Here is a 26207-nt window from a genome sequence, read left to right on the forward strand (position 1 = left end):
TACATAGGACCACCATTAAAGCAGGCTTTGCTACACCTCTTAAAACCTCCTGAGTACATAGGACCACCATTAAAGCAGGCTTTGCTACACCTCTTAAAACCTCCTGTGTACATAGGACCACCATTAAAGCAGGCTTTGCTACACCTCTTAAAACCTCCTGAGTACATAGGACCACCATTAAAGCAGGCTTTGCTACACCTCTTAAAACCTCCTGAGTACATAGGACCACCATTAAAGCAGGCTTTGCTACACCTCTTAAAATAAAACTCTGTGTGGAATCTGTAAGTTTGATCATATTAGTTTTTCTTCAGTAGAGTGAGTTCAGTGAGTAGAGTGGCCGTGCCAGCAACCTGAGGGTTCCAGGTTCGATCCCCGCCTCCGCCATCCTAGTCACTTCCGTTGTGTCCTTGGGCAAGACACTTTACCCACCCGCTCCCAGTGCCACCCACACTGGTTTGAATGTAACTTAGATATTGGGTTTCTCTATGTTAAAGTGCTTTGAGTCATTAGAGAAAAAGCGCTACATAAATATAATTCAATTCACTATTTGACACTGTAGCTAACATAGTTTGCGTCGTCCTGTCACACTCCACATGGAGTCTTTTCACGAAGTGGAGATCTACAGTGTACATTGGTACCTCAGGACACGAGTGTCCCAACTTGTAGTCCCAGCGGACTGCAATTGTAGTCCCAGTGGACTACAATGGCGGACGCACGCAAATTTTCATGACTTATGCAGATCCCAAATACACATCAGAAGGTACCGGAAGGTAAGAAAAGTTGCTTTTGCATAATATTACAAAATGATGGTCCTTATACACACACCATAATAATACTGGTATGTTGAAGCAGAGTACGTCTGACTATGGTAGCTGTAATTAAGTTAAAGTTAAAGTACCAATGACTATCACACACACACTAGGTGTGGTGAAATTTGTCCTCTGCATTTGACCCATCCCCTTGTTCACCCCCTGGGAGGTGAGGGGAGCAGTGAGCAGCAGCGGTGGCCGCGCCCAGGAATCATTTTTGGTGATTCAACCCCCAATTCCAACCCTTGATGCTGAGTGCCAACCAGGCATGTAATGGCTCCTATTTTTATAGTCTTTGGTATGACTTGGCCGGGGTTTGAACTCACAACCTACCGATCGCAGGGCGGACACTCTAACCACTAGACCACTGAGCGCATTTTTGTTTGTGTGCAACATTCCTGCACAGCTCGCTGTCGCTTCTGCAGCATGCCGGTGAAGCAATGAGGAGGGAAGGTCGTCGCTGCCCAGAGGCCAAAGGACAAAGGTGAAAGTTGAGCTGATTGTGTGCCACACCTCTCCTCCTCCGACGAAAGCCGTTAATCAGCGCATCAGTCGGCTGGCAGATTGATGCTTTCCGGCAACTTCTGCGCCCATTTTGTTTACGGGCTAACAGGTGGTGCTAATACAAATCAAGAAGGATCCTCAGGGACCACCTGCATGCAGAGACACTCCATCACTGCATGCAGAGACACTCCATCACTGCATGTAGAGACACTCCATCACTGCATGCAGAGACACTCCATCACTGCATGTAGAGACACTCCATCACTGCATGTAGAGACACTCCATCTATGCATGCAGAGACACTCCATCACTGCATGCAGAGACACTCCATCACTGCATGTAGAGACACTCCATCACTGCATGCAGAGACACTCCATCACTGCATGCAGAGACACTCCATCACTGCATGTAGAGACACTCCATCACTGCATGCAGAGACACTCCATCACTGCATGTAGAGACACTCCATCACTGCATGCAGAGACACTCCATCACTGCATGTAGAGACACTCCATCACTGCATGCAGAGACACTCCATCACTGCATGTAGAGACACTCCATCACTGCATGTAGAGACACTCCATCACTGCATGCAGAGACACTCCATCACTGCATGTAGAGACACTCCATCACTGCATGTAGAGACACTCCATCACTGCATGCAGAGACACTCCATCACTGCATGCAGAGACACTCCATCACTGCATGTAGAGACACTCCATCCCTGCATGCAGAGACACTCCATCACTGCATGTAGAGACACTCCATCACTGCATGCAGAGACACTCCATCACTGCATGCAGAGACACTCCATCACTGCATGCAGAGACACTCCATCACTGCATGTAGAGACACTCCATCACTGCATGCAGAGACACTCCATCACTGCATGTAGAGACACTCCATCACTGCATGCAGAGACACTCCATCACTGCATGTAGAGACACTCCATCACTGCATGCAGAGACACTCCATCACTGCATGTAGAGACACTCCATCACTGCATGTAGAGACACTCCATCACTGCATGCAGAGACACTCCATCACTGCATGTAGAGACACTCCATCACTGCATGTAGAGACACTCCATCACTGCATGCAGAGACACTCCATCACTGCATGCAGAGACACTCCATCACTGCATGTAGAGACACTCCATCCCTGCATGCAGAGACACTCCATCACTGCATGTAGAGACACTCCATCACTGCATGCAGAGACACTCCATCACTGCATGCAGAGACACTCCATCACTGCATGTAGAGACACTCCATCACTGCATGCAGAGACACTCCATCACTGCATGTAGAGACACTCCATCACTGCATGTAGAGACACTCCATCACTGCATGTAGAGACACTCCATCACTGCATGCAGAGACACTCCATCACTGCATGTAGAGACACTCCATCACTGCATGCAGAGACACTCCATCACTGCATGTAGAGACACTCCATCACTGCATGCAGAGACACTCCATCACTGCATGCAGAGACACTCCATCACTGCATGTAGAGACACTCCATCACTGCATGCAGAGACACTCCATCACTGCATGTAGAGACACTCCATCACTGCATGTAGAGATGTAGTAGAATTTCTGACCTTTGACCTATAGTTCATGTCTGTCAAAAATGTATGCTCATTTTGATTTCTCTTCCTCTTCTGTGGGACAAAAGTGAACTTTAAGTCGTGCCAACCTGTCTAACTGAATGTGTTGACTGTCTAAAAGATTGGAGTTGTTATGGAACAGATAGGGAAAACAAAATAAGACATTGACGCACTAACAAGAGAGATAAGAAAGGGATAAAGCCAAACGAAGACAGTGTTTTGAGCACCATCTTCTTTTCCATGGTGACGGGCGCGCCCGGGGGGGGGAAACTTTCTGTGTGCTAGACAACTCAACCCAACCATTGTACCATTTGATTATGAGTAAAATAAAACTCTTGTGTTAAATCTACTTTGGTTCTCATTGACAACCTGGACTTTCCACTACAAAATTGGCGTCACGAACTAGGATGGTCCAGAACTCTGCAAGTCAACATCCGATCCGGCTTCTCTCTCAGGCAGACAACGCTTGCACGCGCGCATCTAATAAAAGGTAAGCTATTTTGCTTATTGTGTAAAAGTTGTCTGTCTGAAGAGAAACGGGATCGGTAAGATAAAAACTGAAATTTTTTTTCATAAAAGATAGTTCTCCAAAAACAACCTAGACTGAGGCATGTGTTGGTTGGTTTGAGTTGTATTATATGTGATCATTTGTCTGTGTGTTTGTTGAAAACTTGTAATCTCTTGTTTTTAACAAATGGGGATTGTTGATAGAATTTTGGTGGTTTGGAGTGTAGAAGCATAGACGATGTGAGACGAAAAATTTCTTGGCAAGTACATGGTTAGCCGGAGTTGGACACAGCGAAATTTAAGGCAAGGTTGGCTAAACTGATGTGACATTTGGCCCACACAAATTTATGACGTCTATGAAGGTCCTACGTATCTGTCTATGTGGAAGTTGCAGCCGGGTAAAAAGCCTGATATAAGGTGATCGTTCAGTGACTCCGGTAAAGGAGATCAACTGAGCCAAGTTGTCACGAATTTGGAAATTTGCTGCAGTATAGATGGATAGAGTAAGGGCTCCATATGGTAGAGACTTGGTGAAACTATATGGACTGACCAGACACGATGTACTGTAGAAATTGAAGGGTGATTCCTGGAAATTCTACAGCGCCTTAGGCTGTTATCCGTGTTGGTCAGGAAGGAAAAGCAGGATTTGCTCCGCTGAATGGGTTAATCGCCATTATATGAGTAAGAATGACCTGCGTGTGTGTGTTATGAGACGGCCGATTCCACAAAAGCACGCGTGCATTAGTTGTTTATATTGGTCCGGACCAGGGGGGAGTGTTTTGTGGGATAAAAATGTGTGTTTTTAAATTTATATATATATATCTGCGTATTTTAATAACTTTTGTGTAGCACCTGGTTTCTTATCTGTTTTAAATCTCCCACATGCTTTTGTGAGAGTTCCCTAACGCTTTTTTCGCACCCACGCTGATCTGCAAGAGCTGGGAAATTGTTGGTTATGTGTGTGCGTGTGAGAAAATAGACAAAGTTATGTACAGAAAACACATGAGTGAATGATCCATCCATATAATTATTTTCTTTCGCTTATCAAGAGGTTGGATCGCGGAGGCAGCAGCCTAAGCAGGGAGGCTCCCCCTCGTGGGCGCTGCGAGCTAATTCCAGTCATTTGAATTTGTTTTTAACTATACTGGTGATTGTGACTGTGCGATATTACAGTTGTTTTAATTTACCAGCTCTTGCTCGCTGGTAAATTCTCTGTGTGTGAGTGACTGTGTGACGCATATAAAAAAAAAAAGAGCTGGGAGACATTTTGAGATAAGAGTGTGTGCGTGTGACGAGGCTGTGTGAATGACAGCTGCGTGAGGCATTGGTTCGAAGAGGAGTGACACTGATAGCATTGAGCTGGGTTAGCATTGTGTTAGCATAGCATTGGGCTAGGTTAGCAAAAGTTTGCTTACTTAGGCATAGTAAGGCTAGGTTAGCATCTAGCTTGGCATTACTAAGTGTGGTTGAACAGTTATTCTCGGTCTGTAGAGTGTGCTAGTAGTAGGTGCTTGCTAAGTCCAGTAAAATAATAGATATATGGAAAATTACACGTTTAAATATCAATAAATAAATACGGATTGTGGGACATTGAAACACTGTTTAATTCATCATTCATTTATATGTCTAGTATACTTTTTTTTTGGTACAGCCTTGTTGCTTATCTGATCCATCCAGTTTCTGTGTGGAAGTTGAGACAAACACACACGCACGAACATCATAGATTAGGACACATTGTAACTTTGGAATTAATAGTTATACAACAAATAAATTAATAATATTGAATTTAAATTTGATAAAGATAAATTGATCATACATTGACATTTTAATTTTTTTTAGGAATAAACACACAATAAAATAAAAGTTAAATTTATATTCTAATACATCTAAGGGCATCTGTGAAACATGTAGTCTGAAGAAGTACAGATAAGAGCCACTCAGCGCCATTGTCAAAACAAAACGTAGAGAAGCGTTAAACAAATTCTAATCAGAAGGAAGACAGACCAAAATATGAGAACTTAAGTAAACAGACAGCAAGTAAACCAGAAATAATAATGTAAATAAATAACAAAGAAAGCAAATTTCTATGTGACATTGGTGCATGTAGAATTACAAATAGAGAATAAAACTAAATGGAAATAACTGTCTGCAAGATGAGCATGACGTCATGAATTGTGCTCAGGTTAGTAATAGATAGATAGATAGACAGATAAAACGTTATTGAGAGTTCCCTTTGGAAGAAGAACTAAAAAGTAAACAGTAACTAATAAGGGTATAAATGGAAACAAAATAGATTCTATTAAAAGAGAAACTAGGCATTAACGACCATGATAAAAAAAAAAGTATTGCACTGTTATTGTTTTGCATTCCCTGTCATCCTAGCCCCCCAAAGAGGAGTTGTACAGTGTAATGATGTATGAGACAAAGGATTTTTCATAGGCTAAACCAGTAGTTCTCAAATGAGGGTATGGTGTTTCCGCCCGGACAAAAAAGGGAGGTACTTGAAGGTATGCCAAGGGGTACCTGAGATTTTAAATATTTTAAAATGCAGACAATAAAAATAAACACAGTACGGACGTTAAAAGTTAAAAGATTAAAAGATTTAGCTGAAAGATAAGGAGAAACGTGAATACAAACATTCCTTTGTTTTGGAGAGTATCACGCACAGCAGGAGGTCAGAGTGCAAGCATGACAGCTTGCTCGCGCCTACTGATAGACAAATGATAGTTTAAATTAACTTATAGATAATCTTTAAGTGAATTAAAAGGGTACTTAAATACACATGAAGTAGTACGTATAATCTTTGAATTAAGGTTTTTGATTAGCAATTAATGGGATAGTTAAGACTGTAATTTTAAAACGTGATATGCAAATTGAACTAACCGAGAGGATATGAAAACGATGGGTGTACATGTTTTGAGTTCCAAATTCTGGAGGAAAAAACCTCAACAAAACGTAAAACCATACAGACGGACTTGGGTGATAGCCACGGTTGTGCTAGGTCAAGCGAGGGTGGAAAGGATGTGCAGCCGGGGGACTGCCAACTTCTCTGAACAAGACAAGCTCCAAAGTTGTAGCCAGAACATGCTCACAAAAAATACAGGTGTGACAGCAGGACGAACAGCAGGATACAAACAGACCCCTGCTGGACATAAGTGTCAACGGACAATGTTCAACACAATCTTTGAAGCATTCCTTTGTGGTCAACCTGCACACACCTTGTAATGACCTGCTAACGAACTGTGCCCTGACAATTCAATACTGCACAGAAGGAACTTCCTGATGTTGCCTGACAGCACGACATCAGCTGACAACTACTGGGGACGCCTCCCAGGAATGAGTGGAAGACGGGGACTGCGCCAACTGTCCTAGCACTGGCTGACTGAGGTGCGTCCGTGTGTCCTGCCACCCAAACCGCCAAAGTGTATGATCACCAATTAGACGACTCATAATAGGAGCCTTTTGACTCTTATATATGGTGGGACTCAAGGTATGGCCACTCATGTGAACTATCCTTACAACAATTAGAATGGTATAAGATGGACAACTAATGACCCACATTGTTCCCTCTGTCCTGCCTACGAAAAAAAAAAAAAAAAAAAATTAGGTCAAATGATAAAACAGGGCGTAGCTGCCGCTGATTGAACCGATACGCAAATCAATTATTTCGGTTGTCTGTTAAAAACATAGCTATTGGTTGCAATTTGGACATTCCTGCTGTAGGCTACAAAGAGCTAGCAGCTACACAACAGCTGAGCTAAAACAAAATTTAAGCATATCAAATAATTGTAGTTGCTTATTACATACACAAAGTCGCAGAGAGACAGAAGTCTGTAGAAAGTATTCAGTAACAAACGTGTCCGCATTATTAAACTTTCTACCACAGGAAACATACTGAACAAATACAGCAGTTACTGTCAGACTCTAATCCGGATTACCTTGTCTATCAGAGACATGGTTAAAACCCACAACACCTTTACGTTCTAATTAATGTCCCGGGGTACAAGATTACAGAAAAGACAGATCGAGTGACAAAGGGGGGAGGAATTATGATTTATGAAAGGGAAAACATTAAAAGTAGATCAATTTGAGTATGTTGAAATTAAAATCACATGTTCCTCAGAAATGTATTTCAAGGTAATTGTAGTATACCGACCGACCACAGCTAAAGACATTTTTCTTGATTCATTTTCAGACATCCTCAAACAGCATAGTATGAAAGAAGTAACGTCATGGAGGACGTTAATCTGGACTGGTTAAATAAGACGCGTAGAAAGAAACTTAAGGATATTATAAACGGCTTCTATATGATACAAATGAAAGCAGCCCTACTAGAATTACAATTGGATGACAAAAATTAAAGAGAACATCTGTAAATAAACGAATACAAAACCAGAAAGAAGAGTGTTAAAATAAAAATACCATTGGATTCTAATAAAGACATCGGGACTCAGCTCTCATAAGAGCAATTATAACAGGTCTAAATACAGATCGTATGTTTTCAAAAGTTTTGAGGAACAAAGGCTGACTTTCACTTAGAATTAATCAAAGCTGTAAAAGGGAACATTAGAAAGTTATGGAAAACCAGATACAAACTTACGGGAAGAGAGCAAACAAGAAACAACACTATAACATTGGATATCAATGGCGCTACTATCGCAGACAGTCTGGACATAAGTGGTAATTTTGATGAACATTTCATCCAGTCTGTACAAACCCTGAATAAAAAATCCCTCAAAATCAGTGCAAATAATTGTCATTTATTCAGGATGGACTAATTTTAGAATTAACAAATGAAACAAAGTTAAACAAAATCTTCGCTGCATTATCAGACTCACGATCTAGAGATATATATATGGGTTGGACACTATCTTCCTAAAAACATATAAGGATTGTATTATTGCTCGTATAACAACGATTGATAAATAAATCAATAACGGAAAACACTTTCCCTACCACGTGGAGAAACTGCTACTATGATTAAATCCATAAAGCAGGAAATAAAGAAGACCAGAACATGTACAGACCAATTAGCCTTCTCCACGTTATAACAAAAGGAATAGAAAATTTGAAATTAAAAAGTGGCTTTGGAGCAATCAAGGCTGCTCAGACGGTCACTAAGAGGGGCATTATGTTGACACATCAATTTAATGAGTATTATATTTATCCATGAGAGCATTTTTGTTGTAAATTGTGAGGTATGGCTGTTAAAATCTTGGTTGTTTTTATGAATGATGACAGATGTGAACAAGAGCATGTATGGTCTTTGTGTGATGATGTCAATAAGGTGTGGTTGTATTGTATGGTAAGTATGTGTCCATGAAGGGGCATTTGGTGACTTTTCTTGTAATTGAATACATGCTACAGTATGATTATTTTTGATTAATTATTGATTATTATGAATGTATATATTTATTATGATTAATTAGTGTCATAATTGTATTGCTTGATTTTTGGATCCCTTTAATTTAGGTAGCCAGGGACTACAGATGGAAAGTAGCTATTTAGATATAATCTAGTACAGAACATATCTGTTTCTGAACTTAATGTTTCTGTGCATTGTCCCATCATAGATAGACTAAATTAAATACAACTATTTAGTGAATTATTGAGGCCACAATAATTCACTAGGTGTTGTAAAATATCAAAGTACTATTGCAAAAGCGAACAGTGACCTCAAACATGACCTGTCCTCCGCCTCTGTTCTTGCTGCACTTGACTATCAGCTGTCTTTTCTTTTTCTTGGATGTTTCTGAAACTACTAATACTACTACTACTACTATTACTACGACTAACACTGTCCCTGTGAGAGGGACAGAGGGGGGAGGTGAGTTTGGATTGGGTCAAGTTTGAGCGTGTTGGGGTTTTATTTAATCGATATGATCAATCCGGTACAAGGATAAAGGAACGTTGTGATTTAGATTGACAATTGCAGTGGTTGGCGGAAGCAACCCCACCCTCAAAGGAGGGTGCCAATTCAGTAATTAAATATTTTGTGAATGATCTAATATCCCGACATGGTTTCCCCAAAAAGATTAGGTCAAACAACGGCACCTATTTTAAGAAAACAGGTTATCATCTTCAGTCACAAGATCAGCACTTCTCAGGACCAGCAGCTTCCTAGGAAGGTGGAAAGACCATGAGACCAAAATGGTAAGTTTGCAAAATGTAGAATTTGTGTGCCAGTTCCTCTGTGCAGATTTGAGGATGAAAGCAGCCACTCCAGATTCCCTTGCACTCGCTAAGAGGGGCACGGTCAAAGCCGATCCAGGACCAACACCCAATACCTGACTGGAAGGAACCGAGAGGAGAGACAACACCTTGCCAGCGATGACGAGAACGACTAACGTTGCCAGCCAATGTGTCCACCGGGACTCCAGCAGCTGTGGAAAGAAGTGTCGGGAGTGCCGAAGCAGCGAGGAGGCGTTGAAGCAAGCCGAGGGCCTGGACCAAAGCCCCAACGCCCCATACTTTGCCCCGCCTTCCCCAAAGCCCCATACTTTTCCCCAATTTCGGCCAGCACGGACATGCCATTAAACAGTCTGCCCAATGGACTGAACCACACCCCAAGAAGAGACAGAGACAGACTGTTTGAGTGGATCTCTTTCTTCACCAAGGCAGCCAAAAGCCCAACGAGGTGTCGGCAGGCCACCAGCCTGAGGCACCACCGAGCCATCCATACGAGCACTAATCGAACATGGACTCATACGAAATTCAGTTGTGTGTACAAAATCAATTGGTAACTACATTCATTGCAAATGCCGGGAAAAATAATAATGCAACAGCTTACAGTCATAAGTCTATATTAATTCTAAACCAGATCTTGTTTGATTCATTATTAATGTGAAAATACATCTTGAATAAGCATATATATATTCATCTAATTATGTTCATGATCAAAGTATTTTGGTATTACGTTACTAAATCAAAGGGTAGGCCACTAATTGTGTTCTGTGAGATGGTTTTACTGCAGGCTGGTAACAGCGATCGCTCTGAAGGAGGGTCATAGACGGAATTTTTGCCTCGTATAAAAACATTGAGGTTTTTGCCTCTATCTGCGGTAGAGATTTAATTTAGTGGTCTATATCAGAAATTGTTTTGGTCCAGGGTCTTAAGACCCTGGAAGGCGGGTATGTAGTAGAATTTCTGACCTTTGACCTATAGTTCATGTCTGTCAAAAATGTATGCTCATTTTGATTTCTCTTCCTCTTCTGTGGGACAAAAGTGAACTTTAAGTCGTGCCAACCTGTCTAACTGAATGTGTTGACTGTCTAAAAGATTCGAGTTGTTATGGAACAGATAGGGAAAACAAAATAAGACATTGACGCACTAACAAGAGAGATAAGAAAGGGATAAAGCCAAACGAAGACAGTGTTTTGAGCACCATCTTCTTTTCCATGGTGACGGGCGCGCCCGGGGGGGGGAAACTTTCTGTGTGCTAGACAACTCAACCCAACCATTGTACCATTTGATTATGAGTAAAATAAAACTCTTGTGTTAAATCTACTTTGGTTCTCATTGACAACCTGGACTTTCCACTACAGAGACACTCCATCACTGCATGCAGAGACACTCCATCACTGCATGTAGAGACACTCCATCACTGCATGCAGAGACACTCCATCACTGCATGCAGAGACACTCCATCACTGCATGTAGAGACACTCCATCACTGCATGCAGAGACACTCCATCACTGCATGTAGGGACACTCCATCACTGCATGTAGAGACACTCCATCACTGCATGCAGAGACACTCCATCACTGCATGTAGAGACACTCCATCACTGCATGTAGAGACACTCCATCACTGCATGCAGAGACACTCCATCACTGCATGCAGAGACACTCCATCACTGCATGTAGAGACACTCCATCACTGCATGTAGAGACACTCCATCACTGCATGCAGAGACACTCCATCACTGCATGCAGAGACACTCCATCACTGCATGCAGAGACACTCCATCACTGCATGTAGAGACACTCCATCACTGCATGCAGAGACACTCCATCACTGCATGTAGAGACACTCCATCACTGCATGTAGAGACACTCCATCACTGCATGTAGAGACACTCCATCACTGCATGCAGAGACACTCCATCACTGCATGTAGAGACACTCCATCACTGCATGCAGAGACACTCCATCACTGCATGCAGAGACACTCCATCACTGCATGTAGAGACACTCCATCACTGCATGCAGAGACACTCCATCACTGCATGCAGAGACACTCCATCACTGCATGTAGAGACACTCCATCACTGCATGCAGAGACACTCCATCACTGCATGTAGAGACACTCCATCACTGCATGTAGAGACACTCCATCACTGCATGCAGAGACACTCCATCACTGCATGTAGAGACACTCCATCACTGCATGCAGAGACACTCCATCACTGCATGCAGAGACACTCCATCACTGCATGTAGAGACACTCCATCACTGCATGCAGAGACACTCCATCACTGCATGTAGGGACACTCCATCACTGCATGTAGAGACACTCCATCACTGCATGCAGAGACACTCCATCACTGCATGTAGAGACACTCCATCACTGCATGTAGAGACACTCCATCACTGCATGCAGAGACACTCCATCACTGCATGCAGAGACACTCCATCACTGCATGTAGAGACACTCCATCACTGCATGCAGAGACACTCCATCACTGCATGTAGAGACACTCCATCACTGCATGTAGAGACACTCCATCACTGCATGCAGAGACACTCCATCACTGCATGCAGAGACACTCCATCACTGCATGCAGAGACACTCCATCACTGCATGTAGAGACACTCCATCACTGCATGCAGAGACACTCCATCACTGCATGTAGAGACACTCCATCACTGCATGTAGAGACACTCCATCACTGCATGTAGAGACACTCCATCACTGCATGCAGAGACACTCCATCACTGCATGTAGAGACACTCCATCACTGCATGCAGAGACACTCCATCACTGCATGCAGAGACACTCCATCACTGCATGTAGAGACACTCCATCACTGCATGCAGAGACACTCCATCACTGCATGCAGAGACACTCCATCACTGCATGTAGAGACACTCCATCACTGCATGCAGAGACACTCCATCACTGCATGTAGAGACACTCCATCACTGCATGTAGAGACACTCCATCACTGCATGCAGAGACACTCCATCACTGCATGTAGAGACACTCCATCACTGCATGCAGAGACACTCCATCACTGCATGCAGAGACACTCCATCACTGCATGTAGAGACACTCCATCACTGCATGCAGAGACACTCCATCACTGCATGTAGGGACACTCCATCACTGCATGTAGAGACACTCCATCACTGCATGCAGAGACACTCCATCACTGCATGTAGAGACACTCCATCACTGCATGTAGAGACACTCCATCACTGCATGCAGAGACACTCCATCACTGCATGCAGAGACACTCCATCACTGCATGTAGAGACACTCCATCACTGCATGCAGAGACACTCCATCACTCCATCACTCCATCACCCTCAGGGACCAGCTGCATGCAGAGACACTCCATCACTGCATGTAGAGACACTCCATCACTGCATGCAGAGACACTCCATTACTGCATGCAGAGACACTCCATCACTGCATGCAGAGACACTCCATCACTGCATGTAGAGACACTCCATCACTGCATGTAGAGACACTCCATCACTGCATGCAGAGACACTCCATCACTGCATGTAGAGACACTCCATCACTGCATGTAGAGACACTCCATCACTGCATGCAGAGACACTCCATCACTGCATGTAGAGACACTCCATCACTGCATGCAGAGACACTCCATCACTGCATGTAGAGACACTCCATCACTGCATGTAGAGACACTCCATCACTGCATGCAGAGACACTCCATCACTGCATGTAGAGACACTCCATCACTGCATGCAGAGACACTCCATCACTGCATGCAGAGACACTCCATCACTGCATGCAGAGACACTCCATCACTGCATGTAGAGACACTCCATCACTGCATGTAGAGACACTCCATCACTGCATGCAGAGACACTCCATCACTGCATGCAGAGACACTCCATCACTGCATGCAGAGACACTCCATCGCTGCATGTAGAGACACTCCATCACTGCATGCAGAGACACTCCATCACTGCATGTAGAGACACTCCATCACTGCATGTAGAGACACTCCATCACTGCATGTAGAGACACTCCATCACTGCATGCAGAGACACTCCATCACTGCATGTAGAGACACTCCATCACTGCATGTAGAGACACTCCATCACTGCATGCAGAGACACTCCATCACTGCATGCAGAGACACTCCATCACTGCATGTAGAGACACTCCATCACTGCATGTAGAGACACTCCATCACTGCATGCAGAGACACTCCATCACTGCATGCAGAGACACTCCATCACTGCATGCAGAGACACTCCATCACTGCATGTAGAGACACTCCATCACTGCATGCAGAGACACTCCCTCACTGCATGTAGAGACACTCCATCACTGCATGTAGAGACACTCCATCACTGCATGCAGAGACACTCCATCACTGCATGCAGAGACACTCCATCACTGCATGTAGAGACACTCCATCACTGCATGTAGAGACACTCCATCACTGCATGCAGAGACACTCCATCACTGCATGCAGAGACACTCCATCACTGCATGTAGAGACACTCCATCACTGCATGCAGAGACACTCCATCACTGCATGCAGAGACACTCCATCACTGCATGCAGAGACACTCCATCACTGCATGTAGAGACACTCCATCACTGCATGTAGAGACACTCCATCACTGCATGCAGAGACACTCCATCACTGCATGTAGAGACACTCCATCACTGCATGCAGAGACACTCCATCACTGCATGTAGAGACACTCCATCACTGCATGCAGAGACACTCCATCACTGTCTCTCTTGCAGCACATTTAATTGTTTTCTATGTGCAAATCTACTTATCCAATCTCAGTAATAATTAGCAATTTTGTGTTATTTGCAGCTTTATAAGAGGCATTAAAGCAGGGGTGTCCAAACTTTTTCCACCGAGGGCCGCACACGGAAAAATGAAAGCATGCGGGGGCCATTTTGATATTTTTCATTTTCAAAACATAACAAAATATATGGATTGTGTTTGTTTTTTACCTTTAGGGCTCCCGGGTACCATAAAGGGTCGAAGTCATTAAAATGTTAAAAACAAGTCAAATTATTATTTTTTTATTTATATAACGCTTACAGTAAATCTGTACAGTATATCAACTTCAGGTTGATATAAAGTTTAAAACAAGAAAAAGGTTTTATGCCTTTTCTGTCAAAGGCAACTTAGTTTTTTATAATAAAAGTGAAATATGCAGCATTTCCCCCACTGCCCAAAACATTCAGAAAGCAAATGTGAAGTCATTAGAGCCTTCAAAAGATTAATAATGCTTTAAATTCATTATTATTTTTGAGTAATCACAGTGAAAAGATAAATAAAATCCCGTTAAATATATTTAGGATCCAAAAGGTGCCCCACTCAGAAAGTGATACATTTTTTATTATTATTTTTTTTACCTTCAACACTTAAGTTACGAGCTCAACTTCAGATATATCTGTCCATTTTACGTTTGAATTATTATTTTGTTTGTTTTATGCTCTTTTGTCACATAAAATGTTGATGTTTTTGTATGGCAACCACACAATATATGCAATATTTCCCACATAAAAGATTTTAAGGTGAAATATTAGAAATAATTGCAGCCTTGAATAAGTCAGTAATTCATTATAACATTGATTTTTTTTTTTTTTTTTGAGCAATGGCAAAAAAATAAAAAAGCAAGATAGACAAAAGAGAAAAAACAGCCTGCATGGCAGCTTTGTGTCAACATTGCAACTTTCTTAGTTACATTTCACCTCATTACACTTTCTTACATGTTTTTTTAATTTTTGCAATAGCATTTCCAGAATGTGTGGCGGGCCGCTAAACAATTAGCTGCGGGCCACAAATGTCCCCCGGGCCGCACTTTGGACACGCCTGCATTAAACCAACACTTGCAGGGCACTAATGGCTTTTTGCAATCACCATAAACTCAAGTAAAGAGTTTCGATGCAAAATAGGTCACACGTCATCTAAATCTTTAGAAAATGTTGTTGTAACTAGAAATGTCCGATAATATCGGGCTGCCGATATAATCGGCCGATAAATGCTTTCAAATGTAATATCGGAAATTATCGGTATCGGCTTCAAAATGATGGGTTTGAAAAAGTAAAATGTATGACTTGTGTACACGGCCGTAGGGAGAAGTGCAGAGCGCCAATAAACCTTCAAGGTGTCGGCCCAGTCACATAATATCTACTTTTCACACACACAAGTGAATGCTAGGCATACTTGATCAACAGCCATTCCATCTTCAACACATTCCACTCATCCTGGAAATTCAAACTATCATTTTTCTAAGTTCAAGAAAAATTCCAGGAATTCCCTTTTTTGTTACCCTTTTTTCTGGCAATTAGTCCTCCCACATTTTTCAAGCGTTCCACCGTCCAAACATTCTTCTTAATCAGGACAAAAAACTAAGTTGTTTTTTGAACTGGAAAAATTCCTGTTTTTCCCGAAATTCCTGGAATTCCTTAATACCATTTGTCAATTAAAAACACTACTTCAACATTTCTCGACCGATTTGAAAAATGTCAACACCAACCATTTCAACTCATGCTGAACATTCAAGTATTTTACCAATTTCAAAAATTCACGCAATTCCCAAATTTTCATAAAATTCCCATTGAAATGAATGGGACATTTTTCAAAGTTCCACAATTCCCACATTTTTCATCTGATTCAACTCCAAAATATTCAGTCTGTTCAAAATTGTTTGCTCTCCTTCAGTAATTTAAAAAAGAATCCTGGATTTCCAAGAATTCCCAGTTTTCAGGGACATTTTTCCCATTCAAAATGAATTGGCCATTTTTCAAACTTCCACCATTTCCACATTTTTCAACCGAGTCAAACCATTCCACCTTCAACATATTCCACTCATCCTGAAAATTCAAACCATCATTTTTCCAAGTAAAATTTTTTTTCCAGGAATTCCCAAAATTCCCTTTTTTCAAACCCTTTTTTGACCCTTTTTTCTGGCGACTACTCCTTCCACATTTTTCAACCCACTTCAACCGTCCCACCGTGCAAACATTCCTCTTAATCTTTGTTTTCCCGGTTTTCCCGAAATTCCTGGAATTCCTTAGTACCTTTTCGCAATTCTAAATGTTACTACTTCAACATTTCTCCACCGATTTTAAACATTCCAACACCAACCATTTCAACTCATTCAGAACATTAAAGTCTTTTACTATTTTCCCAAAAATGAACGGGACATTTTTCAAAGTTTCACAATTCCCACATTTTTCATCCGATTCAAACTGTTCCAACTCCAAAATATTCCGCCTGTTCAAAATTATGAGCTCCCTTTCAAAAATTGAAAAAAATGTCCAGATTTCCAAGAATTCCCAGTTTTCAGGGACATTTTCCCCCATTCAAAATGAATTGGCCATTTTTTAAACAACCGATTGAAACCATTCCAACATCAACACGATCCACTCATCCAACTAACACTTTCCCAAGTTCCAAACCAAATTCTGTTTTTTCCTGGAAATTCAAACTCTTCAACATTCAAACCATTTCAAAACATTCAAACTATTCTTACATTCATACTATATTCTGTCATCATTTCAGTTCAACTTCAGCATTGGAGCATTCACACGCAATTCATTCAGGAATTGCCTCTTCTAGTTGATAAAGCCTTTGAGTATTGAAAACGTTCAACCCTTTTCCAAAGTATTGGACAATTTCTTTAAAATACCACACATTTATTGTCATAAATTTACGAAATCACACAGGGTAATCCAGTGTATTTTACAGGAATGCAAACACAGCTCCAGTAGTGGTCTTAATATCTGTCAGGTGGCGTAAATTCAAAAAAAGGCTTTAACTAAATTGAATTAATCAAAATCCACAAGGGAAAAAGACATTTGTGGCCTCCTGTTGACTTATCAGGTGCTGTTAAAACCCACAAAGTGTGGTACGGCTGCGGCACAGGTGTACTAAATTTGAAAAAACCCCCACACTAATTCCCCCTGAAGGGGACCCCGTGTGACGTTCAAGGACCTTGTCCTAAAAGCTAAGCAAAGAACAAGCAGTGTGCTTCCTTTTTATTTTGTCCATTGTTGACTTGCATGCCTTCAAAAAAGGAGACGTTCCTCCAGGGTGTGCACTCTCGAGCCAGCCCGATTCTTTTAGGAGTCAGAAAGCAAATCATCCGCCCTGCTGTTAAATGTCCGGGAGTCAGACTCCAGCGCACTCTTTCTCTCCAAGCCAATGTCTTTCTCTCAAGTCTTTCTCTCGAAGCCAAATGCATGCACTTTTCTCCCTTTTTGATTTTAACATTCACTATAAACTAGGCCTGGACATTTATTCCAATTTGAACCTTGGTTGCGGCTTATACGAATTGATATTAATATTATAATAAATGAATGGGTCAGCTTGATAAAGCTAAGAACAACAGCACCCTACCGCCCCTTCACAATAACAGCGCTGCGCGCGACATCCGGTCTGACTGCGTTAACAAAATAAAGGTTTAAAAAAAGTACCTTACACAAGCATAACGTACGCAAAAAGCACTTATTGATACATTTACAAAAATCTTATGCGTTGACTTAGAATACTGGTTCAAATTGTCTAATGATGTATTGCACCAATACATCATTTTTTTTTAATTCAGTTTGAAAAAAAAATCAATGTCTGAAAATTTTGTGTAAAAAATTGAGTTAAAAAAAAAATCACTGTATACAAAATTTAGATCAATAAAATAAATTGTGTATAAATTCAGTGTAATAAAATTTTGTGTATACAAATTCAGTGTAAAACAATCTGTGTAAACAAATAATCTGTAAAAAAAAATTTTTGTAATTCAGTGTAAACTAATTCAGTTTAAAAAATGTATGTATAAAAATTTAGTGTAAAAAATTAAGTTAAAAAAAATCAGTGTGTGAAAATTTTGTGTAAAAAATTTAGTTTTAAAAAATCAGTGTATAGAAATTCAGGGAAATTAAATTCAGTGTATCAAAATTCAGTGCATTAAAATTTTGTGTATAAAGAATTTAGTGTAAAAAAAAAAATCAGTTTGTCAAGATACACTTTTTTAAAATTTCGTGTGAAATAATTCAGTTAAAAAAAAAAATCCATGTATGAAAATTTAGTATAAAAAATTTAGCTAAAAAATAATCAATGTATAGAAATTTAGGTCAATAAAATTAATTTTGTATAAATTCAGTGTAAAACAATCTGTGTAAAAAAAATGATCTGTTATGTCAAAAAATATATTTTTTTAATTCAGTGTAAAATAATTCAGTTTAAAAAATGTATGTATAAAAATTCAGTGGAAACATCAGTGTGAAAAAATCAGTTTAAAAAAAAAAAACAGTTTATGAAAATTTTGTGTAAAAAATTGAGTTTAAACAATTTTGTGTATAGAGATTCAGGGCAATAAAATTCAGTGTATAAAAATTCAGTGGAAGGATCAGGAGAAGTAGTCGTGAGTTTGTAAAGCCCTTTGACACACTTGAATTAAGGGCTATATAAATGAATTTTGATTGATTTCATTAGAAATACGTATAACCAGTAAAAAACTAAAAATTAAAATGGAAAAACTGAATTTTATAATTGTTTTCATATTGCAATTGTTATTTTTAAATTATTGTTACTATTATTATTATTTTACTTTTTGTTTTATTTGTTTGATTGATTGATTGAAACTTTTATTAGTAGATTGCAAAGTAGTTAGTAATTTATAGTAAGTTGTTCATTTGAACTATATTTAAAGGTGGTGGTACAATAAATACTCACATTACCAAATTAATGAATAATCATGTTATTTATGGTCATTTCAATATCAATCAAAAATAATTGTTATTATTATTTTTGCCATAATTGTCCAGCCCTAAACATTCACAAAGATTTCACATAATGTTTTTGTTTTTTTACAGTAAAATAATGTCATCAAACATCACTGTAACGATGACGGTATCCTTGTAATTGACAGCAATTAACTGTTATTTCACAATAAAATACTGCAATCATATACTCCTCCCAACCAATTACTTTAAATTCAAACAGATTTGCCTTTCAAGGGATTCCGTAGAATATGGACACTTTTGTACGAGAGAGTAATTAACAATAAAATTATAATTGTGAGGTTACAGCATATCATTGTAACTTAATTGTAATTTACTGTAAAATCACAGTTCTACAGGCTGTTACAGTACAATGTTGTAACGATATTTTACAGTCAATGACTGTAAATGTTACGGTGTAAATAATGTAAAATTAGCCAGTAATTTGCTGTGAATTTACAATGAACATTTTGACAGAGTACAGCTGGTGTAAAAATGGTATTTAAATATGGAAGCAATTTGTGTTGTTATTACAAAAGTTTTTTGGAGACAACATTTTTACACACTGAATTTTTTACACAGATTTTTTTGTTTACAATTTCATTGAATGAACATTTTTGTGAAAAAATTCTGTTTAAAAAAACAAACAATTAGTTGAAATAAAGTGTTTTAGGATTGATTGTGTAAAAATCAATGTGGAAAAAATTTTGTTCCAAAAAAATTCAGTGTATAGAAATTTAGGGCAATAAAATACAATTTGTATAAATTCAGTGTAATAAAATGTAGTGTATAACATTTCAGTTTTAAAAAATTCAGTGTGAAATAATTCTGTTAAAAAATGTATGTATAAAAAATCAGTGTAAACAATCAGTGTAAAAAATTAAGTTTAAAAAAAAAATCAGTGTGTGGAAATTTTGTGTAAAAAATGTAGTTTAAAAGAATCAATGTATAGAAATTCAGGGCATTGAAATTCAGTGTATACAAATTCAGTGTAAGGAAATTTTGTGTATAAGAATTCAGTGTAAAAAAAAATTTGGTTTGTCAAAATACAGTTTTTTGTTAAAAAAAATCAATGTATGAAAATTTAGTGTAAAAAAATTGAGTTAAAAAAAAAATCACTGTATAGAAATTTAAGTCAATAAAATTAATTTTGTATAATTTCAGTGTAATAAAATTGAGTGTATAAAAATTCAGTGTAAAAAAATTAGTGTAAAAAAATAATCAGTTGGTCAAAAATAAAAAAAATTAATTCAGTGTAAAAAAATTCAGTTTAAAAAATGTATGTGTAAAAATTCAGTGTGAAAAATCAGTGTGAAAAAATCAGTTTAAAAAAAACAGTCTATTAGAATTTTGTGTAAACAATTTAGTTAAAACATTTATTGTATAGAAATTCGGGGCAATAAAATTCAGTGTATAAAAATTCAGTGTAATGATTTTTAGTGTATAAATATTCAATGTAAAAAATTAATGTAAAAAAAAAAATATAGTCAAAATACAGTTTTTTTTAATTCAGTGTGAAATAATTCAATTTAAAAAAATTATGTTTAAAAATTCAGTCCCAAAAAAATCAGTGTATTAAAATTTTGTGTAAAACATTTAGTTTAAAAAAATCAGTGTATAGAAATTTAGGGCAATACAATTAATTTTGTATAAACTCAGTGTAATACAATTTAGTGTATAAATATTCAGTGTAAAAGAAATCAGTGTAAAAAAAAATATCAGTGTGTCAAAATACAGTTGTTTTTTTAAATTCAGTGTGAAATAATTCAGTTAAAAAAAAATGATTGCATAAAAATCCAGCGTAAAAAATCAGTGTGAAAAATTCAGTTAAAAAAAATCAGTATATGAAAATTGAGTGTAAAAAATTTAGTTAAAATAAATCACTGTATAGAAATGTAGGGCAATACAATTAATTTTGTGTACATTCAGTGTAATTACATTTAGTGTAATAAAATTTACTGTATAAAAATTCAGTGTAAAAAAATCTGTAAAAAAAATATCAGTCTGTCAAAATACAGTTTTTTTAAATTCAGTGTGAAATAATTCAATTAAAAAATGTATGTATAAAAATTCAGTCCAAAAAAAATCAGTGTTGTAAAATTTAGTGTTGAGTTTAAAAAATTTAGGGCAGTGCAATTCATTTTGTATAAACTCATATACAATTTAGTGTATAAATATTCAGTGTAAAAAAAAGTCAGTGTAAAAAAATAATCAGTTTGTCAAAATACAGTTTTTTTTTAATTCAGTGTGAAATAATTCAGTTTAAAAAAAATTATGCATAAAAATTCAGTTTAAAAAATCAGTGTGAAAAATTCAGTTAAAAAAATCAGTATATGAAAATTTTGTGTAAAAAATTCAGTCCAAAAAAAATCAGTGTAAAAAATGTAGTTTAAAAAAATCAGTGTATAGAAGTTTAGGGCAATACAATTAATTTGGTATAAATTCAGTGTAATACAATTTATTGTAAAAAAAAAGTCAGTGAAAAAAAAAAATCAGTTTGTCAAAATACAGTTTTTTTTAAAATTCAGTGTGAAATAATTCAGTTTAAAAAAAATTATGCATAAAAATTCAGTGTAAAAAATCAGTGTGAAATATTCACTAAAAAAAAATCATTATATGAAAATTTAGTGAAAAAAATTCAGCAAAAAAAATCACTGTATAGAAATGTAGGGCAATACAATTAATTAAATTTAGCGTAATAAAATTTACTGTATAAAAATTCAGTGTAAAAAATCTGTAAAAAAAAAAAATTAGTTTGTCAAAATACAGTTTTTTTTTAAATTCAGTGTGAAATAATTCAGTTAAAAAAAATGTAATTTATAAAAATTCAGTGAAAACAATCAGTGTGTAAAAATCCAGTGTATTCAAATTCTGTGTAAAATAAAATAAGTGTAATAGAATTTAATGTAAAAAAAATCAGCGAAAAAAAAATTCAGTGTATAATAAGTCAGTGCAGAAAAATGATCTGCTTCAAATCCTTTCAATCAATGAGGGGCTTTTTTACACTGAATTTTAAAGCACTGTATTGTAGCATCAAGCCTACCCATTCATTTATTATTGCTCACAGATTTCTATTCAATGAAATAGTTTGCATCAATTTGCGAAACATTGAATTCTTCAGTTTAAAAAAACATCTGTAATAAAGACACAAATGAACCTCCATAATTAAACACGCTACTAAAATAATTAGGCTCTTTTTTTTTGTCTTCCACACGCCAACACCCACAGCTGCTTTGTGACAGAGGATGGAAGAGAATCCAGTGCCTTCATTCAAGTCGGCTTTTGAATGAAGCACAGGGAGGATGGAGGGATTCATTCATTCATTTAAACACGCACTGGCTCGTGTTACGCTCAATGCGTAAAAAACTCACCGCCGTGGCGAGCGGGGCCAGCTCCATGAGCCGGTGTGGACCGATGGAGCTCATGTTCCACGGGGCCAGAGTGCCCGGGTCCGGCGTGTGCATCCCCGGTCCAATCAGCAGCGCCGAGTCCATCCCCGCCAAGCACGTGCGTAAAAAGTGAGAGCTAGGCTGGCTAGGCGTCCCTCTCCAGGGGCGCGTTCATAATGGCCGCGCGCTTGTGGAGTCCCAATGTGACTGGACTGATGTTGGTGCGCAGCTCAGGATGGGGAGGTGGGGGTGGAGTGCTGCGCCTCCGCTCTCTCTCCTCCTCCTTCCTCTCTCTCTCTCCCTCCCTCTTTCTCTTATCCTCTGTGTGGATGTTCCCTCCAAACATCCACACACTGCTGAGGAGTGTGTGGATGTTCCCTCCAAACATCCACACACTCCTCAGCAGTGTGTGGATGTTCCCTCCAAACATCCACACACTGCTGAGGAGTGTGTGGATGTTCCCTCCAAACATCCACACACTGCTGAGGAGTGTGTGGATGTTCCCTCCAAACATCCACACACAGCTGAGGAGTGTGTGGATGTTCCCTCCAAACATCCACACACAGCTGAGGAGTGTGTGGATGTTCCCTCCAAACATCCACACTCTCCTCAGCAGTGTGTGGATGTTCCCTCCAAACATCCACACACTCCTCAGCAGTGTGTGGATGTTTGGAGGGAACATCCACACACTGCTGAGGAGTGTGTGGATGTTCCCTCCAAACATCCACACACTCCTCAGCAGTGTGTGGATGTTCCCTCCAAACATCCACACTCTCCTCAGCAGTGTGTGGATGTTCCCTCCAAACATCCACACTCTCCTCAGCAGTGTGTGGATGTTCCCTCCAAACATCCACACACTGCTGAGGAGTGTGTCACCAGGTCTGAGCTTCTTCTCCTTCAACTGAGACTTTTTGTCTCTTCTCCTCCTGCAAACGTACACGTTGTCACCTTGGAAGGCTGTCAATGGAAAATAATGCCCAGTTTTTATTGACACCGTCAGAAAAGTACAACCCCCGTTTCCATATGAGTTGGTAAATGGTGTTAGATGTAAATATAAACAGAATACAATGATTTGCAAATCCTTTTCAAGCCATATTCAGTTGAATATGCTACAAAGACAACATATTTCATGTTCAAACTCATAAACATTTTTTCTTTTTGCAAATAATCATTAACTTTACAATTTGATGTCAGCAACACGTAACAAAGAAGTTGGGAAAGGTGGCAATAAATACTGATAAAGTTGAGGAATGCTCATCAAACACTTATTTGGAACATCCCACAGGTGTGCAGGCTAATTGGGAACAGGTGGGTGCCATGATTGGGTATAAAAGTAGATTCCATGAAATGCTCAGTCATTCACAAACAAGGATGGGGCGAGGGTCACCACTTTGTCAACAAATGCCTGAGCAAATTGTTGAACAGTTTAAGAACAACCTTTCTCAAGCAGCTATTGCAAGGAATTTAGGGATTTCACCATCTACGCTCCGTAATATCATCAAAGAGAATGTGGAGAAATCACTGCAGGTAAGCAGCTAAGCCCGTGACCTTCCATCCCTCAGGCTGTACTGCATCAACAAGCCACATCAGTGTGTAAAGGATATCACCACATGGGTTCAGGAACACTTCAGAAACCCACTGTCAGTAACTACAGTTGGTCGCTACATCTGTAAGTGCAAGTTAAAACTCTCCTATGCAAGGTGAAAACCGCTTATCAACAACACCCAGAAACGCCGTCGGCTTGGCTGGGCCTGAGCTCATCTAAGATGGACTGATACAAAGTGGAAAAGTGTTCTGTGGTCTGACGAGTCCACATTTCAAATCATGTTTGGAAACTGTGGACGTGGTGTCCTCCGGACCAAAGAGGAAAAGAACCATCCGGATTGTTCTAGGCGCAAAGTGTAAAAGGCAGCATGTGTGATGGTATGGGGGTGTATTAGTGGCCAAGACATGGGTAACTTACACATCTGTGAAGGCACCATTAATGCTGAAAGGTACATACAGCTTTTGGAGCAACATATGTTGCCATCCAAGCAACGTTACCATGGACGCCCCTGCTTATTTCAGCAAGACAATGCCAAGCCACGTGTTACATCAAGGTGGCTTCATAGTAAAAGAGTGCGGGTACTAGACTGGCCTGCCTGTAGTCCAGACATTGAAAATGTGTGGCACCTGCAATGTGAGAAGGGAGACCCCCGGACTGTTGAACAACTTAAGCTGTACATCAAGCAAGAATGGGAAAGAATTCCACTTCAAAAATGTGTCTCCTCACTTCCCAAACCAAAACTGAGTGATGTTCAAAGGAAAGGCCATGTAACACAGTGGTGAACATGCCCTTTCACAACTACTTTGGCACGTGTTGCAGCCATGAAATTCTAAGATAATGATTATTTGCAACAACAACAAAAAGTTTATGAGTTTGAACATGAAATATGTTGTCTTTGTAGCATATTCAACTGAATATGGCTTGAAAAGGATTTGCAAATCATTGTATTCTGTTTATATTTACATCTAACACCATTTCCCAACTCATATGGAAACGGGGTTTGTACATCCCTTCTTATTTGTGGTTTAACAAACACAACCAAACTAGACTAGAAAGGACTAGACATCACATGGACAAAGATAAGACATTTCGGAGGAAAGTTCTGTGGTCAGATGGAACAAAAATGGAGCCGTTTGGCCGCAATACCCAGCAATATATTTGGAGTAGAAAAGGTGAGGCCTTTAATCCCAGGAACACTATTCCTACCGTCAAGCTTGGTGGTGGTGGTATTATGCTCTGGGACACACACACACACACACACACACACACACACACACACACACACACACACACACACACACACACACACACACACACACACACACACACACACACACACACACACACACACACACACACACACACACACACACACACACACACACACACACACACACACACACACACACAGCAGGCCTAGACAGGAGGAGGACCGAGTGTAGGTACACAGAACATCAGAGGGCCAAATGTGCGAGAAAATGAGAGCAGACAGTGTTGACAAACAATGTTGCAACCTTGTGTGGGAACCGCAGGTGCAGAAACACAAAATAAACTTTTAATGCCTCACAATCAAACACTTTTATGTTAAAAAACTGAACAGATGTTTATTGGGATAAGGTAAACATCTGTTCGGTATTTTAACACAAAAGTGTTTGATTGTGAGGCATTAAAACCACACAATGCAACATCAGACCCACAAACGCTGGCTGAGTAACAACAATATGAATGTTGCACAAGGGCTAAACAGACACACCTCACATCTTACAAGAAAATATATCAAATGCATCGGCAATCGTATCATGAGTGCAGTATAACTAATCACAGTCACAAGGTGATAACTGCGACGTGATCCTCAGTGACAAGGAGTTGGACACGCCCCCGG

The 26207-nt window shown here is 39.2% G+C and overlaps 1 protein-coding gene and 1 long non-coding RNA gene across 2 annotated transcripts in view; one reads left to right on the forward strand and one right to left on the reverse strand.

The window, feature by feature from the left end:
• Nucleotides 1–22884, reverse strand: part of LOC133655351 (melanopsin-A-like) — a 99702-nt gene extending 76818 nt beyond the window's left edge. The window contains exon 1 of the mRNA XM_062055415.1: nucleotides 22762–22884. Coding sequence (XP_061911399.1) covers nucleotides 22762–22884 — 123 coding nt within the window. The remainder of the gene's footprint in view (nucleotides 1–22761) is intronic.
• On the forward strand, nucleotides 3177–10800 carry LOC133655352 (uncharacterized). The gene is made up of 3 exons (XR_009826984.1): nucleotides 3177–3415; nucleotides 6702–6819; nucleotides 9518–10800. It is a non-coding gene; the product is annotated as an uncharacterized LOC133655352 (long non-coding RNA).
• Nucleotides 22885–26207: the final 3323 nt, after the last annotated feature.

This window comes from Entelurus aequoreus, linkage group LG08 (genome assembly GCF_033978785.1).
Source record: "Entelurus aequoreus isolate RoL-2023_Sb linkage group LG08, RoL_Eaeq_v1.1, whole genome shotgun sequence".
Lineage (NCBI taxonomy): Eukaryota > Metazoa > Chordata > Actinopteri > Syngnathiformes > Syngnathidae > Entelurus > Entelurus aequoreus.